We start from the raw sequence: 23,641 nt of genomic DNA, 5'->3' as shown, positions 1-23,641 counted from the left end.
TTTACATTTCCCGACAACCCGTAATATGATTACCAAAGCCAGATATTAACACTATAAACACTACTCTATGATTATCAAGTAGTTTGGGATCCATACTCCAAATAAAAACCACTGTGAAAGCAATGAAAATTACAAGCGCGTATGACCTTCCAACTTGCGCTAGTTTGCTGTTGGTATTCTGTCATTTATTATACATAAAACCCCTCACACTTTATATTTCTATTACTATATAACACTTATATATATCTACAGTCTTTATCCATAAGTTTCCTTCAGTAGTATTAGTATAGTCACTGTAGGGATTCAATTTCTTACAGTAAAATACGTAGCATTCACTTTCTCGTCCTGTATACTAGCATTGAGAGTGAATGTCACTTTCACCTTCACTCTCATAACTCATAGTATTCATACATGCTAGAGTGAAACTTTCACTTTCATTACTCCTAGGGTATATACTCGTATTCTTATAATACTACTCATTTACATTTCTATTTACGTTCTCTATTCTATTTACGTTATTTACATTTCTATTTTATTTACACTGTGTTATGCACTGTCACTTGAAGTAACTTATAAAACTATTTTCCACTGTTCACGTATATTTACATTCATTACTTTCACTTGCTGTTTACACATTATTTATACATTATTTACAATTCCACTTGCACAGTTTTACTCAATAGAAAGATCGTAGTCATTGGAAGATGAGAGTGAACTGATAAGGGTGGGCCGGCGTGGTGGCCTACCTAGGGAAATGCATTACTGCCAATGTTAGCCTCTTGACAGAAGCTAATATATAGCAGTGAAATGATTGGCAGGAAATCTAGACAAAACATAATAAATTAGGTACAGTAGGTCCAGGTGAATGTAAATATCACTTAGGCTTCTCCCTTCCCTCCTTATATGTATATTTATTAGGAAAATAGATTATACGGCATATTTCAAGGGGAAATAAACAGCAAAAGTTAGCGAACGAGTGTACTTGAGGTGTTGTCAGGTGATAATTAGCCAATTCCAGGTGTATGGCACTCTCACTTACCTTATTTCTTTCTTGAATATATTATTTGGTATAAGAATAGGGCATAGGGCTTATTTCAATGGATGAAATCAGTGAAAAATTCCAGGGAAGATTTACTTAGCGTAGCACGGCCGGGCAGGCGAGAGGATAGGGTAATGGAGGGGGGGTAGGGAGGGGAGTCAAGAACGGGGAGAAATGGCTAAATTGTCAACAATGGATGGGAGTACAGATGAGATTAGGAGTGCTGACTAGTGTTGGACATTGGCAGTACTAATAGATGATACAAGCCACCACTTGAAAGCCCGGGTGAATTCAAAATATCACAGAATCACAAAAGTGACGCCCCCCGGTATGATCCCTTGCTCCCAAGCATCACGAAAGTGATGCCCTGCGGTTAAGGGGTTAGCGTGACTGGTTTGGGGGATGCGCGGAGAAGGAATGCAATCCCAGGAAACGTGGCACTTGCAGAGGTGAAGAATGCTGTGAAGCGGCTGAAAAATGGGAGAGCAGCTGGGAATGATGAGTTATATGCAGAGATGATTAAGTGTAGTGGAGAGATCAGAATGAAGTGCTTGTTGGAGATATGTAAGAAGGCATGGATGAGTGAAACTATGCCAGGAGAGTGGAAAAAGGCTGTGATTGTACCCGGTACAGAAATGAAGGTGAGAGAAGTGAGTGCAAGAATTGTCGTGGCATAAGTCTATTGAGTGTTGTAAAGAAGGTATATGGACTAACTATAATAGAGAAAGTAAGCGATATCAGAAGTCCTAGTGTGTGACGAACAGGGTGGCTTTAGGAGTGGCAGAGGATGTGTGGGTCAAATATTTGCAGTAAAACAGATTGTGAAGGCGTGTGAGAAGGACTACAAGGTGTTTATGGCATTTATGGATCTGAAAAAGCCTGCAACAAAGCAGACAGAGAAGGATTGTGAAAGGTTTTGCGCATATACCATGTAAATGGTAAGCTGCTAGGTGCCGTCAAAAGTTTTTATGATGGCAGTGAGGCATGTGTAAGGGTAAATGGGCATCTAAATGACTGGTTCACGATCAATGTGGGCGTGCAACAAGGTTGTGTAATTTCCCCGTGGTTGTTCAATACATGTATGAATGAGGTGATGAGACAAGTAAAAACACGAGTAATGGAGAGAGGGATGGCGTCGGTAATGAATGGTAAAGGGTGGAATATCTCGAATTTGTTGTATGCTGATGATGCAGTTGTACTTGCAAATACTGTACAGAACTTGGTAGACTAGTGCAGAGTTTTGTAGATGTCAGTGAGCGTTGTGCCTTGAATGTAAATGTAGAAAAGAGTAAAGTGATGGTTATTGAGAGGAAGGGTGACTCCCAGTGTGATGTTACAGTGAATGGAGATATTGGAATTCGTGAGAGAGTTCTAATACCTGAGTACAGTGATAGAAACAAGAGGAAAATGTGCACAAGAGATGGAAAGTAGAGTGACACAAGGAAGGAAAGTAGCTGGTGCTATTAAGGCCATGTTAAAGAGGCTTGAGTGTTGCAGCTGCACGAGAATTGCATGGAGTGTTAGTGCCAACTGTAGCAGCACTGAGACTATGGTGTGACATGATAATGAAAAGTCAAGAATAAGAACTATAGGGATGGGACTGCTGATGAATGTATGTGCAACACACAAGTCATTCAGGCAGTAAGGGATAAACTCTCAGCCAATATAGTTATGCACGGTTTTGCCTTCGGTAGTACAATATTCCACTTTTATATGTAGGGTAATTTCTGCCTGTACTGCCTCACCAATCATTAGGGATCGTCTTTATAACTACAAATATCACCAATGTTTCCTTAAGCTCCTCCAACCGAAAGCAATAGTTTTAATAAAACACCATAGTTTTACCAGTGAGAACAAATAATACACTAGTGATTACCGGATTAGGTAATAATTATAAAACCAACTACATCAGTGACTGGTAGTAAAACATCATAAAGTAGCTACATCACCAGCATCACAGGGTATTATAAGAACTATTGTACAACCATCAGAATTCATACCATGGCATATCTAAAGCAGGGCAGCGGAGGTGTGCAGCTCCCTTATGCCTCATGACATATTCCACCCAGTACACAGCCACCTCACTGGGATGCTGAGGTTGGTCCTTCATCACCGCAGATTGGTGCGCTACCCGTGTTTTGAACCTGAGGGTAAAGTAAATATTAAGAACAGCACAGTAGCGAAGTACTTCGTGATTTTTACTGAGGCTATCACAAAGCAATTTTACTCTGCAAGAACAGACTTCCGTCAGGTGTAGTATTGATGGAAGCCGAGCTATGTTCAATATTCTGGTACATCAGTGAAGGTTCCTGATTGCCAGTGTCTGTATCAACTATGACCATGGTCATCAGCTGTATAAATTATGAAATCTGTAAAGAAAGAGCTTGCCGCTGAAGCGTGGTGTATATCTGGTGCATGAAATGGAAGAAAAATGCAGCACCTGCATACGATTCATGTGTTGTAAAAGGTGATTAAAGCCAGAGCCACAATAGGGTGGGAATTTTTCCCCTTCCTAATGGCTTAAAGATAAAAAAATAGAAATGTATTTCAAACATCATTTTTTCTACCATCGAGGAGAAGAGAATGAAATGGAGACTTATTTCTCCTTTGAATTATATCTTGAAGGATATTAAAGAGCATTGCTCCAGATTCCTATCCAGCTTGATATAAGAAACAGGATAATGATAATTATCAGAATAAAAATTCATTACAGAAGAGTATTAGGAAACTTACCCACTGTTTTGCATTACAAACTGTATTTTCTCTTTCAGTGTGTCTGGCGTGAGGTCGTCCCAGAGCAACACACTACCCCAGCCGTCATTTTCTGCTTTTCTCATGTTGTTCTCCTGGTCTCCAAACACAGGCATTCCCAGGACCGGCACCCCATGGTACATAGATTCCATAGTGCTGTGCAGTCCCCCGTGAGTGATGAACAGTCGCAGCCGAGAGTCACCTTGAGAAATGGTCATTAAGCTTGGTTGTAAATAGGTAAAGAAAATATATATATAACACAAATCCAAGGTAAGATAGATCAACAGTAGTTATAACACTAACCTTGATTAGAACAAAGGGCTATGAGTTCTTACCAAGAATATCTTGCTGCGGGAGCCATTTGCCAAGCCGGACGTTGGGGGGAAGGTCCTCCATTGTGTCCTTGTCCCACTTCCACAGGACTCTCTGCTTCAGTGACCCGAACACCTCCACCAAGGTCTTCCGATGCCTAGCCAAAGCACAGTAGAAATATGGACATTTCTCAGCCTAACAAACAATTTAAAGGATAAGATTATACTACATGCATGACAACTGCTTGGTAATCTCCTGAATCAAGATTCCATGAATATTTAATTGTGTGTCTATCTATCTATCTATCTATTGCCAGACGCCTCAATCCCGTTTTGGGTGGCCACAAACAAATCGCCTCCAAGTCGCCCTGTCCCCCGCCATTTCACTCCCCTGCTCCCAGCTCACACCCCCCTCTCTCATATACCTCTCCACCCCATCCCTCCATCTCATCCTCGGCCTCTCCCTCCTTCTTGCCCCCTCCACCTCACTCACATACACTCTCTTCGTCAGTCTTTCACCCTCCATCCTCTCCACATGGCCAAACCACCTCAGTGTGTTCCTCATAACGGTTCCTATCACATCCACATCAACACCACAACTCTCCTTTATATCCTCATTCGTCAGCCTGTCTCTCCATGTGACTCCACAGGCTCCTCTTAAATAACTCATTTCCACTGCTCTCACTCTTGACTTGTGTCCTTCCAACAAGTGTCCAAGCTTCACTTTCTTACGTTAGAGTTGTTATCACAATACTGTCATGAAGTAACTTTTTCACTTCCATGCTCACTTCCCTGTTTCTTATCACTGCTTTCAAGGAACCAGCAACCTTTCTTCCCTGCTGTACCCTTTCAAGCACTTCACCCTCCAAACCTCCATCCTTACTCATCACACTACCCAAGTACTTAAACGTACTCACATTTTCCAATTCCTCACCATCCAACCTCGCTGTACATTCACTGACTTCACCTCTCTCAAAGACCATCACTTTACTCTTCCCTACATTCACCTTTAGATTCCGTTTCTTACACACTCTCTCAAACTCATCAACCAAGCATTGCAGCTCCCCTTCGTCTTCACTCAACAACACAGTATCATCTGCAAACAACAGTACAGGGAGTTTCCAAACACTATCCTCTCTCACCATGGCCACACCAACATCCACTACCCTACCTTGTACCTCTTTTATTACCCCATCCACGTACAGATTGAACAACCATGGAGACATGACACATCCCTGTTTCAACCCAACCTTCAAAGAGAAAAATTCACTTAGTTCACCATCCACACGCACCGCAGCCTTCGCACCATCGTACATACTCTTCACAGCATTCAACAACTTTCCATCTACTCCATATATTCTTAACACTTTCCACAATCCCTGTCTATCCACCCTGTCATATGCTTTCTCCAAATCCATGAATGCCGCATACAACATCTTTCCCCTCTCTAGAAACTTTTCCACTAAAGATCTGAGAATGAATATCTGATCTACACAACCTCTTCACTTTCTAAAGCCTCCCTGTTCTTCTCCAACTAATTTCTCCGTTCTTTCTCTAACTCTGTCAATAAGTATCCTACCATACACTTTTCCAATTATACTAAGAAGACAAATGCCCCTATGGTTACCACACACTTCTTTTTCCCCTTTTCCTTTGTACAAGGGAATAATTATTCCTGACTTCCAATCCTCCGGGACTCTACCTTCCCCCCAGGCCACTCTGCACATCTTCCAGATCGATTCTACTACTATCTCTCCCCCATGCTTCAGCATTTCACCACACACTCCATCAATTCCTGGGGCTTTCCCTGATTTAACTTTCTTCATTGCTTCCACAACTTCTATCCTACTGATTTCTTCCTGTCTTCTCACCTCCCTCCTTCTCCCAGCCATTCCCCAGCCACTTATACTCGCATTACTTCCATCCTCTACGTTCAACAATTCCTTAAAGTGTTCTCTCCATCTGCTCACTTTTTCTCCCTTCTCCACTAGTAATCTACCATTTTTATCTTTCACTCCCCTGCTAACTTCACTTCCACCCTGTCTTACCCTTTTCACCTCTCTCCAGAACATTTTCTTACAGTCCCTCCACTTTACACTCAAATTTCTTCCAAATTCCTCATCCACTCTCTTCTTACTCTCTCTTACTAATCTTTTCACCTCTCTCTTCCTTTCTACATATAACTCTCTCTTCCGCCTCTCAACCTCTTCCACGCCCCTATTTCTCATCCATTCATTGTATGCTTTCTTCTTTTGTGCCACAGCCTGTTTCACCTCTTCAGTCCACCACGCTGTTCCTTGCACCCCCCCCTCCGTCTTCTCTTCCTTCCACAAACCACATCACATGCTGCACATACTTCTTCTGTAAATATTCTACCCACACCTTCCACGTCTCCCATCTGCTCCAATTCATATTTGCCCAATCGTTCCTCCACTTCTCTCTTATATTCTGCCTTTTTCTCATCCTCTTGTAACCTTTCCACTCTCCTTGCAACTACTCCTTCCTCTCGTCTTTCCCTTCTTCTATTCCTCCAACTTACTTGAACTTTAATTCTGGCCATCACCAAGTAGTGGTCAGAAAGTCCACACCCCCAACCTCTATACACTCTTGCATCCATTACACATCTTCGCATCCTTTCATCCACACACACATAATCAATCATTGCCTTCCTTTCATTCATTTCACCACCCACCCTTCTCACCACTCGCCATGTATACCTGTGAATCATTTTATGCCTGAAGAGGGTATTGGCTATCACCAACCCCCTCCCAGCACAAATGTCCACTAACGCACTCCCATTCTCATCTATCTCAGCAGGCACACCCCACTCACCAACTGTTCCATCCACCTTCACATTCCCAACTTTACCATTGTGTGTGCTGTATTATTATCACCCCGTCTGTCTGTCCCGAAAGTAATTTATTCAGCTTATTAAAGAGTCTTCAGACCAAATTAGATCTGAATTGGACTGTCACTCCTTCGGACTCGAAACCTCTTTAATACTCACTGGCAGACGACTGCTGGAAAACTACTTGACAAAGGATATGATACTGTTTGATAAGAGTCCAAATGGAAGTGGTACGCGAGAAATGAGAGAGTTTAGAGCTTAGATATGGACTGATGGGATGGTTACAATGATGTATGCGAATGTTAAAAGTATCGTTAAGTCACTGGATCTAACAACAAATAGTCTGAGATCAGCAATAGCAGTCTTATGAACGCTTCCTTGCCTGGAATTTCGACCATATTATGTGCAAAACTCACAGTGATTGCAGTTGTGAATTTCATGTTGTTTCGTGCTTTGTCTGTGATGATCACACTCTGCCACTTTAGCAGAATCGAAACCTGATGGGTGCTATGAGTGTAGGATTCAAATCCGTTTCGGGTGTAGTATGCTGTGGAATTTGCGTTCTTATGCGAAAACACAGGATACAGTTGACCGTGACTAAAAGTGTTAAGGCTTGGATACATCAGGGATCAGTCCTAAGCCCAAGGCTGTTCATAATGGCCATGGAAGCAAAATCACGAGATTAGAGGAAAAGGTGCCCATGGGAACTTTTATAAGCAGGTAATCTACTGCTGATGGAAGTTAAAGTAAAAAAATGTATTGAAGAATTCGAGTAGTCGAGAGAACATCTTTTGAAGGTTAAGGTCTCCTAGTAAACATAAGGAATGCAGAGCTATAACCAGCGAATGACATTAGGGATGGTTTCAGAGTAGGGTAAATGGTCATGTTGTGTATGCAGTTTGGGTGTGGGTAGAGATATCCGTAGTACATTACGTACCCGATGCAAACACTGGGTAAACAAGAGATGTAGAAAAGTGCGTGATAACTTTACTCTGATGGCAGTTTTTCGCTGCAGGGGACGTAGAGACGTCGCCCGACCACTCGATGCTAGATCAATAACATCCGTGGTAAGAGTCACTGGATATTATAGACAAATTTTGCTACATTACTGATGCCAACATGTCGGACGGAGTGCTATTGACTCCCAATTGTTCTCAATGTCCATAAAAGGGAAAACGTTTCGTTCTGCAACAGGAATCATGTTGGACGACAGTGAAACAGAGGGTTATGGAGGAAGCTACGAGGAGACTGAAACGAAATGACATGCCAATAACTCGAAAAATATAAGGAGTAAAGGTGAATAATGAGGTATCATCATAAGAGTGGAGGTGACAACTTGGAGTGGAAAGCATCATAAAGGAAGTAGAAAGGAGACTAAGATGGTTTGTACTGTTAATGGAATGAACTAAGCAAGTTGGGTGAGGGTGTGTAGAAGTATACAGATACCAGTCCGTCGAAGGAGAGGTAGTCTTGGGAAGGCACTGGACAAACTGGTGTGTGCCGACCACAGAGCTGCAGGTATTACAAGAAAGCAGGAGTAACACACAGCAGACTGTGGGAGCGCTATAGGGTGAAACCATCAAACCCATAAAACATAATTATAATGTAGACGTAAATCCGACAACAACAACAACAACAACAACAACAATAATAATAATGATCATCATGATAACAACAAAAACAATACGGTAAAATATACCTTTCTGTGAATACATGACTCTGACTCACTTCTCTGGCATGCTGGACGGTGTCACTGCTGATCCCAGGCTGAAGAATATAAAGCCATCCTTGCCAGCACCCTTTACCCAATCTTCCAAGTCCTGAAAACACATTATACATTCTTGTTCGTTTAAAAAGATAGAAAAAATAACTGTGTACTTGTGGTATGAAGCGCAAGAGATGGTTGGACTCCTTAATCCTGTAAGGGTGGGCCACAAACAAATCGCCTCCATGTTGCCCTGTTCCCAGCCATTTCACTGCCCTGCTCCCAGCTCACACACTCCTTTCTCATACACCTCTCCACTCCATCCCTCCATCTCATCCTTGGCCTCCCCCTTCTTCTCCCCCCCTCGACCTCACTTACATACACCCTCCTCAGTCTCTCACTCTCCCTCCTCTCCACATGGCCAAACCACCTCAGTGTGTTTCTCCTAACGCTTCCTATCACATCCACATCACACCACAATGCTCCTTCACTTCCTCATTTGTCAGTCTGTCTCTCCATGTGAATCCACGTGATCCTCTCAAATAACATATTTCCACGTCTCTCACTCTTGACTTCAGTCCCTTCAACAAGGTCCAAACTTTACTTCCATACGTTAGAGTTGGTATCACAGTACTGTCATGCAGTAACTTTTTCCCTTCCATGCACACTTCCCTGTTTCTTATCACTGTTTTCAAGGAACCAGCAACATTTCTTCCTTGTTGTACCCTTTCAAGCACTTCACCCCTAAACTTCCACGCTTACTCATCACACTACCCAAGTACTTGAACATACTCACATTTTCCATTTCCCCCTCATTCAGTTATATATATATATATATATATATATATATATATATATATATATATATATATATATATATATATATATATATATATATATATATATATACTAGCAGGGGTACCCGGCGTTGCCGGACCAAAAAGGCAAACCCTCTAATCATATTTTTGTTCTAGTTCAATATTTCTACCTCAGAGAGACTATGTACCTCTTATGCTTTTGAAGAGGGATTATAAAGGGTCCAGGAACTTTTATATTAGCTTTAGCAGGCTAACACTCAGTGTTTGTGTGCACTTGTTTACTATTACTGGTGACCTCAAATTAATGACCTCGGAGGTGAACCTCACACAGTGTATGTCTGATCTGGGGGTCATGCGAGTCTTCATCAGGGTTAGAGCAATTACACTTCAAAAATTTAACTATAATTACAATTACTTTCACTTTTTTAAAATTACAAGTTTAATTACAAATACCCCCCTGGGGGTAGTTTTTTTTTTCAAGAATACTCCCCCAGTATCCCTGCTTGTCGTAAAAGGCGACTAAAAGGGTTGGCGGAGGGTTAGTGCCCCTCCCCGGAAAACAACTAACTAAAAAGACAAACAAGAAGCCTCGGACATGGACTGACCGAACGATGACAACCCAGGACCGGACAAAGGACTTGGTAATGGCAACGTGGAATGTAAGAGGTGCGAATGATGAGGTGAAAGAGAGAGAGATTGTCCAGGTGCTTGAGGGTGCGAAAGTGGATGTATGTGGAATAACTGAAACAAAATGGGGAGGAGAAAATGTGAGAGAATGGGAGTATGGATGGGGTATATGTGCAGGAGTAGGTGAGAATGAGAGGTCGAAAGAAGGAGTATGTATAGTTGTGAGTAAAAGATGGAAGAAGAGCATAAGACAGTATGGATCACTTGGGTCAAGGATTGTGTGGGTAAGGTTGAAAGTTGGAATACAAATGTGAGCGATTGTGTGTATGTATGCGCCAACGCAAGATCGTGCTACCAGAGTGAGAGAAGAGTTCTGGACAAATGTGGAAGTGTGCATGGAAAAGTTTGGAAGGAATGAGAGAGTGTTTTTGATTGGTGATATGAATGGTAAAGCAGGGAATGTGAAGGTGGATGGAATAGTTGGTGAGTGGGGTGTGCCTGCTGAGACAGATGAGAATGGCAGTGCGTTAGTGGACATTTGTGCTGGAAGGGTGTTGGTGATAGCCAATACCCTCTTCAGGCACAAAATGATCCACAGATATACATGGCGAGTGATGAGAAGGGTGGGTGGTGAACTGAATGAAAGGAAGGCAATGATTGATTATGTGTGTGTGGATGAAAGGATGCGAAAATGTGTAATGGATGCAAGAGCTTATAGAGGTTGGGGGAGTGGACTTTCTGACCACTACTTGGTGGTGGCCAGAATTAGGATTCAAATAAGATGGAGGAATAGAAGAAGGGAAAAACGAGAGGAAGGAGTAGTTGCAAGGCGAGTGGAAAGGTTACAAGAGGATGAGAAAAAGGCAGAGTATAAGAGAGAAGTGGAGGAATGATTGGGCAAATATGAATTAGAGCAGATGGGGGACGTGGAAGGTGTGTGCAGGATATTTACAAAAGAAATATGTTCAGCATGTGATGTGGTGTGTGGGAGGAAGAGAAGACAGAGGGAGGTGCAAGGAACAGCTTGGTGGACTGAAGAGGTGAGACAGGCTGTGGCACAAAAGAAGAAAGCATACAATGAATGGTTGATAAATAGGGGCGTGGAAGAAGTTGAGAGGCGGAAGAAAGAGTTATATGTAGAAAGAAAGAGAGAGGTGAAAAGATTAGTAAGAGAGAGTAAGAAGAGAGTGGATGAGGAATTTGGAAGAAATTTGAGTGTAAAGTGGAGGGACTGTAAGAAAATGTTCTGGAAAGAGGTGAAGAGAGTAAGACAGGGTGGAAGTGAGGTTAGCAGGGGAGTGAAAGATAAAAATGGTAGATTAGTAGTGGAGAAGGGTGAAAAAGTGAGCAGATGGAGAGAATACTTTAAGGAATTGTTGAACATACAGGATAGATGGAAGTAATGCGAGTATAAGTGGCTGGGGAATGGCTGGGAGAAGGAGGGAGGTGAGAAGACAGGAAGAAATCAGTAGGATAGAAGTTGTAGAAGCAATGAAGAAACTTAAATTGGAGAAAGCCCCAGGAATTGATGGAGTGTGTGGTGAAATGCTGAAGCGTGGGGGAGAGATAGTAGTAGAATGGATGTGGAAGATGTGGAGATTGGCCTGGGAGGAAGGTAGAGTCCCGGAGGATTGGAAGTCAGGTATAATTATTCCCTTGTACAAAGGAAAAGGGGAAAAAGAAGTGTGTGGTAATCATTGGGGCATTTGTCTTCTTAGCATAATAGGAAAAGTGTATGGAAGGATACTTATTGACAGAGTTAAAGAAAGAACAGAGAAATTATTGGAGAAGAACAGGGAGGCTTTAGGAAAGGAAGAGGTTGCGTAGATCAGATATTCATTCTTAGATCTTTAGTGGAAAATTTTCTAGAGAAGGGAAAGAAGTTGTATGCGGCTTTCATGGATTTGGAGAAAGCATATGACAGGGTGGATAGACAAGGATTGTAGAAAGTATTAAGAATATATGGAGTAGATGGGAAGTTGTTGAATGCTGTGAAGAGTATGTATGATGGTGTTAAGGCTGCAGTGCGTGTGGATGGTGAACTAAGTGAATTTTTCTCTTTGAAGGTTGGGTTGAAACAGGGATGTGGCATGTCTCCATGGTTGTTCAATCTGTACATGGATGGGGTAATAAATGAGGTACAAGGTAGGGTAGTGGATGTTGGTGTGGGCCTGGTGGGAGGGGGTGGTGTTTGGAACTCCCTGTACTGTTGTTTGCAGATGATACTGTGTTGTTGAGTGAAGATGAAGGTAGGAGCTGTAAGGCTTGGTGGATGAGTTTGGGAGAGTGTGTAAGAAACGGAATCTAAAGGTAAATGTAGGGAAGAGTAAAGTGATGGTCTTTGAGAGAGGTGAAGTCAGTGAATGTACAGCGAGGTTGGATAGTGAGGAATTGGAAAATGTGAGTACGTTTAAGTACTTGGGTAGTTTGATGAGTAAGGATGGAGGTTTGGAGGGTGAAGTGCTTGAAAGGGTACAGCAGGGAAGAAAGGTTGCTGGTTCCTTGAAAGCAGTGATAAGAAGCAGGGAAGTGAGCATGGAAGTGAAAAAGTTACTACATGACAGTATTGTGATACCAACTCTAACGTATGGAAGTGAAGCTTGGACGTTGCTGGAAGGACACAAGTCAAGAGTGAGAGCAGTGGAAATGAGTTATTTAAGAGGAGCTTGTGGAGTCACATGGAGAGACAGGCTGACGAATGAGGATATAAAGAAGCGTTGTGGTGTGGATGTGGATGTGATAGGAAGTGTTATGAGGAACACACTGAGGTGGTTTGGCCATGTGGAGAGGATGGAGGATGAAAGACTGACGAAGAGAGTGTATGTGAGTGAGATGGAGGGGGGAAGAGGGAGGGGGAGGCCGAGGATGAGATGGAGGGATGGTATGGAGAGGTGTATGAGAGAGGGGGGTGTGAGTTGGGAGCAGGGCAGTGAAATGGCGGGGGACAGGGTGACGTGGAGGCGATTTGTTTGTGGCCACCCCAAACGGGATTGAGGCGTCTGGCAATAGATAGATAGATAGAATTACAAATACATTTGGGAATAGCAGTTACATTACAGTTACAGTTACTGCAAAACAAAAATCAGTTATAATTACAAATTCCCTTACTAGAAAACAAAAACGTTTTCGATAAGAAAGACACTAATATTGCAATGGAAGGTTGTCCTTTACGTACAAACAGTGGCACAAACTTATTTGAAAACAAAAATTTAGATTTCATTGTGTAGAAGTTGCAGATAGTAGCTAAAAAGGTGGTAGTTTTTAAGACAATTCACCATTGCACTAAACCCCCTCGCACACGATAAGTTTCAGTAAGTTTTCTGGCTCATGATTTTATACGACGAAGCCCCCCGGCCGGGGAGCACGCGCGCGGCAAATTTGAGCGAATGAAACACATTCTTGCCTTATTTTCGCCACCCAAAAATCCATGTATTCCCATGAAACCTTTCTCAAGGTAGACATCGATGTTTGTTCTATCTGATAAACGAACCAAAACACAGGAAAACACCAGCAAAAAAAGTTATTAGCCCTGGAAGCATGGTCGAGTAAACTGTTTTCACTTCCCAACATCGCCGTTTGAATGTTTTCCATCATACAGGAAAATGATCTTATAAGTTTTTATAGAGAATTTCATCAGCTTTCTAACGAAACAAATCCGGTTGAGATATGATGTATACTTTTCGAGAAAATGGCCAAAAACTGAAAGCCATTTTCGGAAAAAATTCACTGACCTCTGATAGCTAAATTTTCCCAGACACCTTATGTTTTTATTACATAGTAATATGCCCAAATTCACCAGCTTTCCCCATCTCAAAGAAGAACCCCATACGCCTTATAGTTCTCGAGTAAATCGAAAGAAAGTAATAGGCACTCCGTCCGTGATTGACTTTCGTGATGCGCGCACGGCGTACGCAATGTTCCTGCCTACGTAACAACGAATTCTTATCATAAATATTACATAGTTATGTATTGTACATACGTAGAATTTACTGCTCTTTATCATGGTTCAAACGTGAAATCGATATGTCCAATAGTTTTCGAGTAATTGGCCGACAAAGTGAGAGTATTACTACGAGCGTTAATCAATGGTAACAGCCGCGAAGAGACACTCATTTCCACCGCCTTTTCTCGCACAAAACGTAACATAATGCTTACATTTTGGTATTGATCATACGTAGAATTTAGTGGTATAGATCATGGTTGTTACAGAAAATCGATAAGTCTAATAGTTTTCGAGTAATTGGCCGACAAAGTGACGTTAGTACTCCGAGCGCTTGTCACTGATAACAAACGCGAGGAAAAAAAAAAAAAAAAAAAACCCTCGCCTTTTACCCCCCAAAACGCTACCAAAGGCTTACATTCTGGTATTGATTATACGTAGAATTTAGTGGTATTGCTGATGGTTGTAACAGAAAATCGATGTCTAATAGTTTTCGAGTAATTGGCCGACAAAGGGAGGTTATTACTCCAAGCGAATGTCACTGATAAACGCGAGGGAAAAAAACATTTCCCTCGCCTTTTATCCCCCAAAACGCTACCAAAGGCTTACATTTTGGTATTGATCATACGTAGAATTTAGTGGTATTGATGATGGTTGTAACAGAAAATCGATAAGTCTAATAGTTTTCGAGTAACTGGCCGACAAAACGATGTTATTACCCTTAGCGCTTGTCACACAACAACCGCTAGGAACAAAAACATTTCTTTCGCCTTTTACTCCCCAAAACGCTACCAAAGGCTTACATTCTGGTATTGATCTTACGTAGAATTTAGTGGTATTGATGATGGTTGTAACAGGAAATCGGTAAGTCTAATAGTTTTCGAGTAATTGTCCGACAAAGTGAGGTTACTCTTCCGATCGCTACCAACATTTACACACACTGTTTTTTCCTTGCACACCTGCCTGAAGACTATGCTACCAACTTTTTTTCCCCCTATCTGTACAGACTGTTACATCTTCCATGGATGTTTCCTATTGTTATAACCTACTACACATAAACATAACTCTTCTATAGTTACTGCTGTGGAGATTTACTTTCTTTCATATGTGTAATCTGTAGGAGAAAATGGTTATTTGTCTGAAAGTTGGAGACGTAATGGTAATAGATTATTATATATATCAACAAAATTTGCAGAACTCACTTCCTCCAGGGGTGTTGATCCAGTTAGACCAGGGATTTGAAGATGAGGAGTTATGTAGTGTGTGTGTGAGTCAGCTTCTTCCTGAGAGTATGAGGCAACGCTATTTTTAGCACACACCACACTCGTTCACAGAAACTCGCAGCTTGTTTGACGTATATTTCATACAATTCCATACGCATTTACACTATCAGAATCACAATAATTCCAGCCCTAAAACACCGGTAATTCTCCCCTCCCGACTTCAGGTTTGCCCCTTCACAACACTCTGTTTCATGCCGTACGTAATGCTTGCTGGCTCCATAATTTCACCAAGCCATCCACAGTATCTTTCACACAATATATATTTATGCCTTGGCTTCATTTATATACGTATTTCCACTCACGCCATACAGCCTACGGGGAGGGGGCGGAGTGGCGAAACCCTGCTACACTGACCATGCGTCTGGCTCCAAGGCCCAACGATTGCTAACGGCCAGAATTGCTTTTCAATACATATATGTATGTTCCATCGACAATATCACGTCACTATATGTTCACATACAATGTATTATCTCATTGAGTCAATAGGGCCTTTGCCTCGGGCAAGAGGGGGAGAATTATGGATGATTTAAAGGGAACCACGAGCTGTCAAACACCACCGCCTGACTGCTCGACAAACACTGAGGTTGGAGGGAGCGGGCTGAGGTAGATAAGGCAAAGCAGCATTGCCAATGACTTACCTCGAGAGAGCATTGGCGGCGCTATGACGCATTAAAAAATCACGCAAATCGGCCTATAAGTTTTTTTCTGACGATTATTTGGTGCTTAAACCACGCTATTCGCGCGACTGTGCCATTTCACAATGGAGGCCACGTCACTCGAATCGAGTGAACGTGTCTGAGTGAGTAACATTGAATGGAAAGAGGTGACACCAAGCTGAGCTCTGTTCGCTGTTAAATAATTTCCAACAATGCTGGAAACTCGCTCTGATAGAGCAGATGTAGCAGTACACCCAGTTACCTCTCTTGCAAGATTCTTCAGTGGATGCAAAGCTTGTGACACTTCATTCCCGTATAGCACTGGATCACTGGAAAATGGCAGATTCCTCTATATATTGCTTCAACAAGAGACTCACTGACACTGTGCTTCCCTCTAATACCCCTTGATTTTGGAGCTTTGATGAGCATTTTGGTATGAAAGAAAACAGTCTGGGTCTTTTTGATTCCGGTAATCCCTCTGCTAGATCATCCTTGTTACTTTCTTCATCCACTGTTGACCCCTCGTGAACCACCTCTGATTCTTCAAGCATTTCCTTGACATATGCCAGCACTTGGTCATTCTGGTCTTGTAATAAAAGCCAATCCAGTTCGAACCTAGGATAAAAAAAAAAAAAAAAAGCTACCACTTGAACATCTCTTATTCCGTATCCAATCTTTTCATCACAGAGTCCAGTAGCACTTTAGCCAGTTGTTCACAGTATTGTAATTGAGTATTAGGAATTAGATTCTCCAGTGAGTGTTTAAGTCCCTGAATCACTGGTCCAGTAGCAATTACGGCCACTTTCATGTGTCCCTCCACGACTTCCATGGCCTCGTGAAGAGGTTCGAGGACAATCACAAGCTCCTTTAAGGCAGAAATCTCCACTGGCATGGTTTGCGTACTCCTCTGCTCTCTCTGGGACAGAAGATCAATTGCATTATTCACCTTTGCAGGGTTCATGAGTATAGATTTCACCATTTTCAAATATGAAATCCAACTTGTCACATTTTGTGTCTGGAGAACAATCCCTTTAGATCGAAGGTACAGAGTAGCTCCTGTTGATTTCCTAACTGAGTTGATCAAAGATGCAATTTTCTGAAGCGATGATGAGAGTAGTGAAATTTTTACATTTGGGTGAGTAATCCATCGCTCACACACAGTTGCTGAGTATGTGCAAAACATCCAATTCTTTTGAGGAAGGGAAGTCAGAACAGCTTCAAAGCAAACATCTTCATCAAAGATGTTGGGGTCACATGAATTTCTAGCCTCCTCTTCTTCCTGATATATGTAGAAACTTGGCAAGGAAATGCCAAATGCTTTCACCACTGAAGATGCATTATAGCTACAACTTTCTTTACTTTCCCGAGGAGGGTATCAGTAATCTACATTAACTACTCTGCCTCTTGAGTTCTCCCTTGAACTGAATAAAATCGTATTGTTGTAACAAGAACACTGAGAAATATTTGCCACTGTTCTGAAAGGGTTAATATGTTCTTGATTACAAAAGCCTTACATTTGGGTGTTACTCTTACTGGACCAGAGATGGACCAAAAGATATAGGATGCTGACATGAAAGAGAGAGAGAGAGAGAGAGAGAAGTATATATTGTATGTATTTGTCTTAATGTCACTGCTTTACAGGGTACCAACAGTGATGCCCGAATTGAGTGAATTAATGAAGTGGAAAACAGATTAGAGCTGCTACACAAAATCCACAAAGGTCGCTAAACCTTTTCTCAAGGTGCGCGAGAAATTCATTAAACATAAATACATAAAAAATCACGAATACATGAGCTAAAATTAACAGAATTTTGGTAAAACCTGATATAATTGTAAAATAATAATGCTGTTACATGAATATCAATTACCCAGGTCAATCTATAAAATTGTTAAACCGACAACCATAAAATAGACTGGGTTAAGAAAGCAGTGACTGCTACCATCACCCTGAGACGATACAAGAAGCTGGTACAGTGCCTGTAGAAAGAGAGTGTGTGGCATTAGTACTATTTGTCTTAGAGGCCTCAGATGATGGGATGGTATGCACATAAAGTGTCAAAAATGAGAGTCCTGGATACATATCTCCTGGTATATTGTGGGCTGCATAAAACTGATAAATGAAGTTGTGTACGAAGTTAATCATTAAGCAACTCTTAGAGGTACTTGTGCTTCACAGTGCTTCATAATTAACACAATTACTAAAGTGTTTACCAATTTCCATGGCGAAAACAATAACTTCGGTATCAGTATAAGTACACTAAATCTTTTTTACCTTTGGGAGAGGCTGTGGAGGTTGACAGTGGATGCCCCCTACATGTACAACGGCTGGGACAATTGGCCGTGGTGGCAAGTCAACTGTTCTCACACTGTAGAGACAGAAGATATCTTATGTGTTATCGAAGAAGTTACTGCAGGTATGAGTGGTTTCAAAAGCGTCACAGTGGATGCTTCAGTGTTAATTTTAACATTTCATTGATGACAGGAAACTTTGGATATGTGTTTGTCATGGCCACCCTGTATGAATGCGGTATTATTATTCATCCAACTTAACTTAGCAACGATTTATTTTCCTTTTCCAGTTATTTCACGTACCTAGGTGACAAAAGAGGGCAAATCTCTTACCGTTATAGAGCCTCTTCATGATTAACACTATTCAATATTCATGATTTGAGAGGTGGATGAAGCCCAGGTAAAGTGGAAATAGTATAGACAAACAGAAAGAAAGAAGCTTGTCCCAATGAACTACATTACACCCTACCTGTTAATGAGTGCGATACTGAAATTGTAGCGAATAGTATGCATACTGGGCATATCTTCTGGGCACAGACCTCGACGGCGACACTCATTCTCAATACTGCAATGATAAAATGTGCACAGTACAGTACAAACAATTTGTTATCCTTAACTTGCATCATCTATGTATTAACTCATTCACCCTGATGATGCAATACTGGGTTTAGTTTGCTACCACTTGGCAGTTTTGTCATCTAATCGGGAATTTTTCATTATGGTATGACAAAATAAGAGAGTGTTTCCTAGCCTTACACCGCAAGAAATTTCCCATAAGATTACATTTCAGTTATGCTTTTTTTTTTTTTTTTTAAATAACAGAACGGAGGAAGGAAAAACAAATGGGAAAAAAAAAATAATCCATACACCAGATTACTGGTGTCCTCTGTTCATAAAATATCTGTAACAGTTAGACTTGAACAGTTGTAGGTTGAAATTTGGAGGAAAACGACTCTGGGGAAGCGAGTTCCAGGGAGATGCAGTTCGGGGAATGAAAGAATTCTGATAGGCAGAAGTTCTGCAATATGGTTGAGTGACATTCTAGTCATGAGCACTACCAGATGCCCGTGTAGCACAAGGGAAGGCATGGAGGGGTGACACCATGGACGCAACTTCGTCTGAGCATTTGCCAAAAAAATATCTGTAAAATAATGCAAGGGAGGCAACATTCCTTCTTACTTGCAGGGGAGGTAGTTTATATGAAATGGCAGGGTTGTTAATGATTCTAACAGCTTTATTCTGAATTTTGTCTAGTTGTCTTAATGCAACCTCTCCACAACCATTCCACAAGGCTGAGCAATATTCAAGCTGTGAGCGCACATGACTCTTATAAATTATAGCTAACTGCTCATCGGCGAAGAAGTTACGGACTCTGTACAATAATCCAAGTTTCTTTGAGGCGGTTTTAGCAAGTGATCTGACATGAGAGGTCCAGCTGAGGGCACTGTTAAGTGAGACACCAAGAATTTCAATATTTTTGGAGATGGGAATATTAGTAGCACTGAAGGTAATGTACGAATCTAGCAATATCTGTCTATTAGTAAACAGTATATATTTAGTTTTACTAGCATTAAAAGAGTCAAGGTTGTTTTGTCCCCATTCACTGATTGTAGATAGATCTTGATTTAAGGAGATGGCTGTACTGAGTTGAGAGGTAGAGATATTAGAGTTTGTAAATGGATGTCTGAGTGTGAATGAACTATGTAGTGTTGAGTCATCTGCATATGAGTGAATGGGATTGTGAGTGACAGATAAGAGATCATTAATATGAACTAGAAATAGGGTTGGCGCCAGAACTGATCCCTGCGGCACGCCGGCGTTAATTGAGTGGAAATTCGAATATACACCATCTACTTGTACTCTTATTTTCCTGTCACTAGGATAAGAAGAAATCAAAGGAACAAAAGACGTTAGTCCATAGCAAGGGAGTTTGGACAGCAGGGAACGGTGCCATACTCTGTCGAAAGCTTTAGAGAAATCAAGAGCTACTGCATGAGTTTCTCCAAAAAGATCAATTGATTGATGGATGGTATGAGTTAAGAGTTTATGTCAATGGTGGATCTTTCGTGGCGAAAACCGTATTGTCTATCACTAATTAAGTTGTTGGATTCAAGATGTTTAACAATATGCTTATGAATTAAAGTTTCAAATACCTTACCAAGAGAAGATGTGACAGCTATTGGTCTGTAATTGGAGGGGTCAGACGAACTTCCTTTCTTCGGAACTGGGTGGATATTGGCTTCTTTCCATGAATTTGGGAATAAAGAAGTTCGTATGCATAGTCTGAATAATTTAGCTAGGACAGAGGCAAGTTCAAGGGAACACTTTTTTAAAACAATTGGCGGAATTCCATCTGGGCCTGGAGCTTTGTTGGTAGGTAAATTGTCTAGGATGGATTTTACGAATCTTGCCTGTATTTTAAGTGGGGCAATTTCGGGAGAAACAAGTTCCAGTACTGAGACATTCTGGCTGGTATCATCTATGGTAGAGGTTCTTGCAAAGGTACTAGCAAAGATATCTGCTTTCCCACGTGGGTCATTTGTAATATTGCCATCTGAAGCTTTTAGTGGGGGAATGGAAGATGACTTGTTAAAGTTATTATTGAAAGAATTAAGAGTTGACCAGAATATTCTATTGTCATTAGGGTTGTTAAGTAGTTTTGATGCTTGCTTTTGAAGAAAGTTTGATTTAGATAGATTTAATACAGCTTTTGCATGATTTCTAGCAATTTTAAATTGGAAGAATGATTCAGATGTTTTTGATTTTAAGTAAGAGTTATATGCTAATGACTTTTGGGCTGTTGCTCTGGCACAATTGCCATCAAACCATTTTGGAGAGTTTGATCTTTTAGTGAATTGTTGACTTGGTATGAATAAATCCATACCAGCTAGTATTAAGTCGCAAATGTGGGACTGGGTAGAATTGGGATCACTAGAGAAGAAAGACTGCCATGGAACATCAGCAAGATAATTTCTAAATCCATCCCAGTCTGCCCTGTCAAAGTGCTATCGGGTCACCCTGACAGGTTCGGAATGGGGAGGTGTAGGAGGGTTAACTAATGAGGCTTTGATGAGATTGTGGTCAGAGGATCCAAGTGGTGACAGTACCTCTATCCTGTATTGATCTGGATTATTTGTCAAGAATAAATCCAAGAGATGGGCATTATGGTCAGGATTATCAGGTATTCTGGTTGGCTGCTTTACCAACTGGGTGAGATTAAATGATTCCGCAAACAGCTCGCATTCTAGACCAGCGTCGTCAGTCCGGGCAGAATGCAATAACCATTCAACATTGTGTATGTTAAAATCACCCAAAATGGTAATTTCATTGCCAAGGGCAAGGTCAAGGTTACTCAAATGAGTGGATATGGAATCAAATACACTGGGTTCCGAAGAATCATTGGGGGAACGATAAACTACACAGATATATTTGGTAATGTTTTGGCAATTTAATTTATATAATGAGTAATCAAAACTGGATGAAGTGAAAGCAGATAGAGTAAAATATAATGACATTATTGCAATGATGGCATTATACGCAATATCAACTCTCAACGCCCTCAAACGATCAACAATTTGTCAACACAATCATAATCCGTTCCTACAAATGACTCGAATTATATCATATACTGTTATTCAACCTACAGTTTGCACTCATACATTCAGTACAATATAGTAATAGTATCCCACAGAGCACTGAACGATACAAATACAATATATTAGGCTAACGCATTTAATATTTAAAGACTCACTGACTGTTTTACATCCAACACTGTACACAAGATATTACAGTAAAACAATATTAACAAACAAAATTAAGCATCACATACCTATGCATGATATAATATTCAATTATAGTCTCAAACGTGGCCTCCGAGAGGGTATTGACAGCCCGTTGTGTAAAGGTCATTGGATGTTTGAACGTAAAGAACTTGGTAGCAACAAAGGAAGGGAAATTTGGATTTCCTATCACATGAGAAAAAGGAATGACAAGTCCAGCTGGAGTAACATATATGAAGGGCACCTGTGGAGGAAATAAACGTATAAGGCGGCATTAAAACAATGAAATCAAGATACAACAATAGAGAACAATAGAAGTGGCAACTGAATGCAAACCAGCTTATATCAGTTAATAAATGATCTCAGACACACCTGATAAACAACACATACTGCAGTGCAGTATACTCGATTATTCGTGCGCTGTAGTATGAAGACAAAGCATAATTATTGTCATTCAAATTAAAGACCACACACACACACACACACACACACACACACACACATACACACACACACACACACACTTAAAACAAGATTTACTCAGTCCGTGGTGACACTGCACAAAAAAAAAAAAAAAAAAAAAAAACGGATTTTCACATTAAGGTGGAACAAGAAGAAACTGTCTTCATCGACCTGTGGCCCAATTACTGAAGCCCCATTTTAAAAGTTTCTCCCTCTGACCCTTATATGTGAAAGTGTTTTATGACGTCAAATCTACAAAAATTTTCAAGCAGAGCAACTTTTTATGCCATAAACAAGAGGCAAAAAATTCTTCCTTATTGCCAAAACTGAAAATTGCTAAATAATTAGCTGACGCAACAGCTGCGATGTCAGATCAACTGTAAAATTTTAGTTGAGCAACTTTGTACTTCATAAAAATGTCGGTAAAATGTCTCTTTAGTGCCAAAATTGAAAACTGCCTAATAGTCATTGGGTGCGGCTACACCAGAACCGACAAGCGAGAAGGTGGCATCAAGTGATGAGCGGCGAGGCGGGCATCAACGAGATGCCTGTCCAAATAGGCAACCTCTCGAGCAAAAGATAGTCTGAAACTGTTCATTGGTGCAGACATGTCATTGTCCAAGCAATCAAGAAAATTATTCCTTGCTGAAAATGCACATCTGAAACTAGATCATCTGCCTGTGAACACACCTTGACTTCAAGAGTTTAATAAGTTGTTAGTAGACATAATAACCAGAACCCAGTCGCTCCAACATGCAATACCAGCATGACTAAATGATAATGAAAATGCCTGGATATGTCGCTAGGCAGTACATTGCACTTTGGAACATGCTGCATTGCATAGCAACGAGTGTGGACAAACCTCCCCACTCATTTAGTGTTGCCAGCCACATTGAATTTGGTGAGTTTTATCGCGTCAGGACATCCCTCCCCACTCGTCACGTCTGGTGTGGCCTAGCCCTTCTGATGTCTCAGGTGACGGAAAAACTGACATGTTTCAATGACTCAAAATTTCAAGCTAAGCAATTTTCTATTCATAAGAAAATCACTCAGAATTCTCCAAGAGCAGATATTTGACCTTTCCTTGAAGGATAAAAAAAAAAAAAAATCCCCCCGCTGTACCACTTCCGGAT

General features: G+C 41.1%; 1 protein-coding gene across 1 annotated transcript in view; it reads right to left on the bottom strand.

Moving 5' to 3' along the window:
- Nucleotides 1–23,641, bottom strand: part of LOC145401604 (UDP-glycosyltransferase UGT5-like) — a 101,019-nt gene that overhangs the window by 47,613 nt on the left and 29,765 nt on the right. Inside the window, exons 3-9 of the mRNA XM_080273797.1 lie at nucleotides 22,097–22,290; nucleotides 18,737–18,832; nucleotides 18,251–18,344; nucleotides 8,678–8,769; nucleotides 4,126–4,259; nucleotides 3,773–3,992; nucleotides 3,040–3,183 (exon numbers count right to left, since the gene is read on the bottom strand). Of these exons, the coding sequence (XP_080129923.1) occupies nucleotides 3,040–3,183; nucleotides 3,773–3,992; nucleotides 4,126–4,259; nucleotides 8,678–8,769; nucleotides 18,251–18,344; nucleotides 18,737–18,832; nucleotides 22,097–22,290 (974 nt within the window). The remainder of the gene's footprint in view (nucleotides 1–3,039; nucleotides 3,184–3,772; nucleotides 3,993–4,125; nucleotides 4,260–8,677; nucleotides 8,770–18,250; nucleotides 18,345–18,736; nucleotides 18,833–22,096; nucleotides 22,291–23,641) is intronic.

Source organism: Coenobita brevimanus, chromosome 56 (genome assembly GCF_032717465.1).
Source record: "Coenobita brevimanus isolate Jiangsu-jjx chromosome 56, ASM3271746v2, whole genome shotgun sequence".
Lineage (NCBI taxonomy): Eukaryota > Metazoa > Arthropoda > Malacostraca > Decapoda > Coenobitidae > Coenobita > Coenobita brevimanus.
This window is presented reverse-complemented; position numbering and strand designations above follow the sequence as displayed.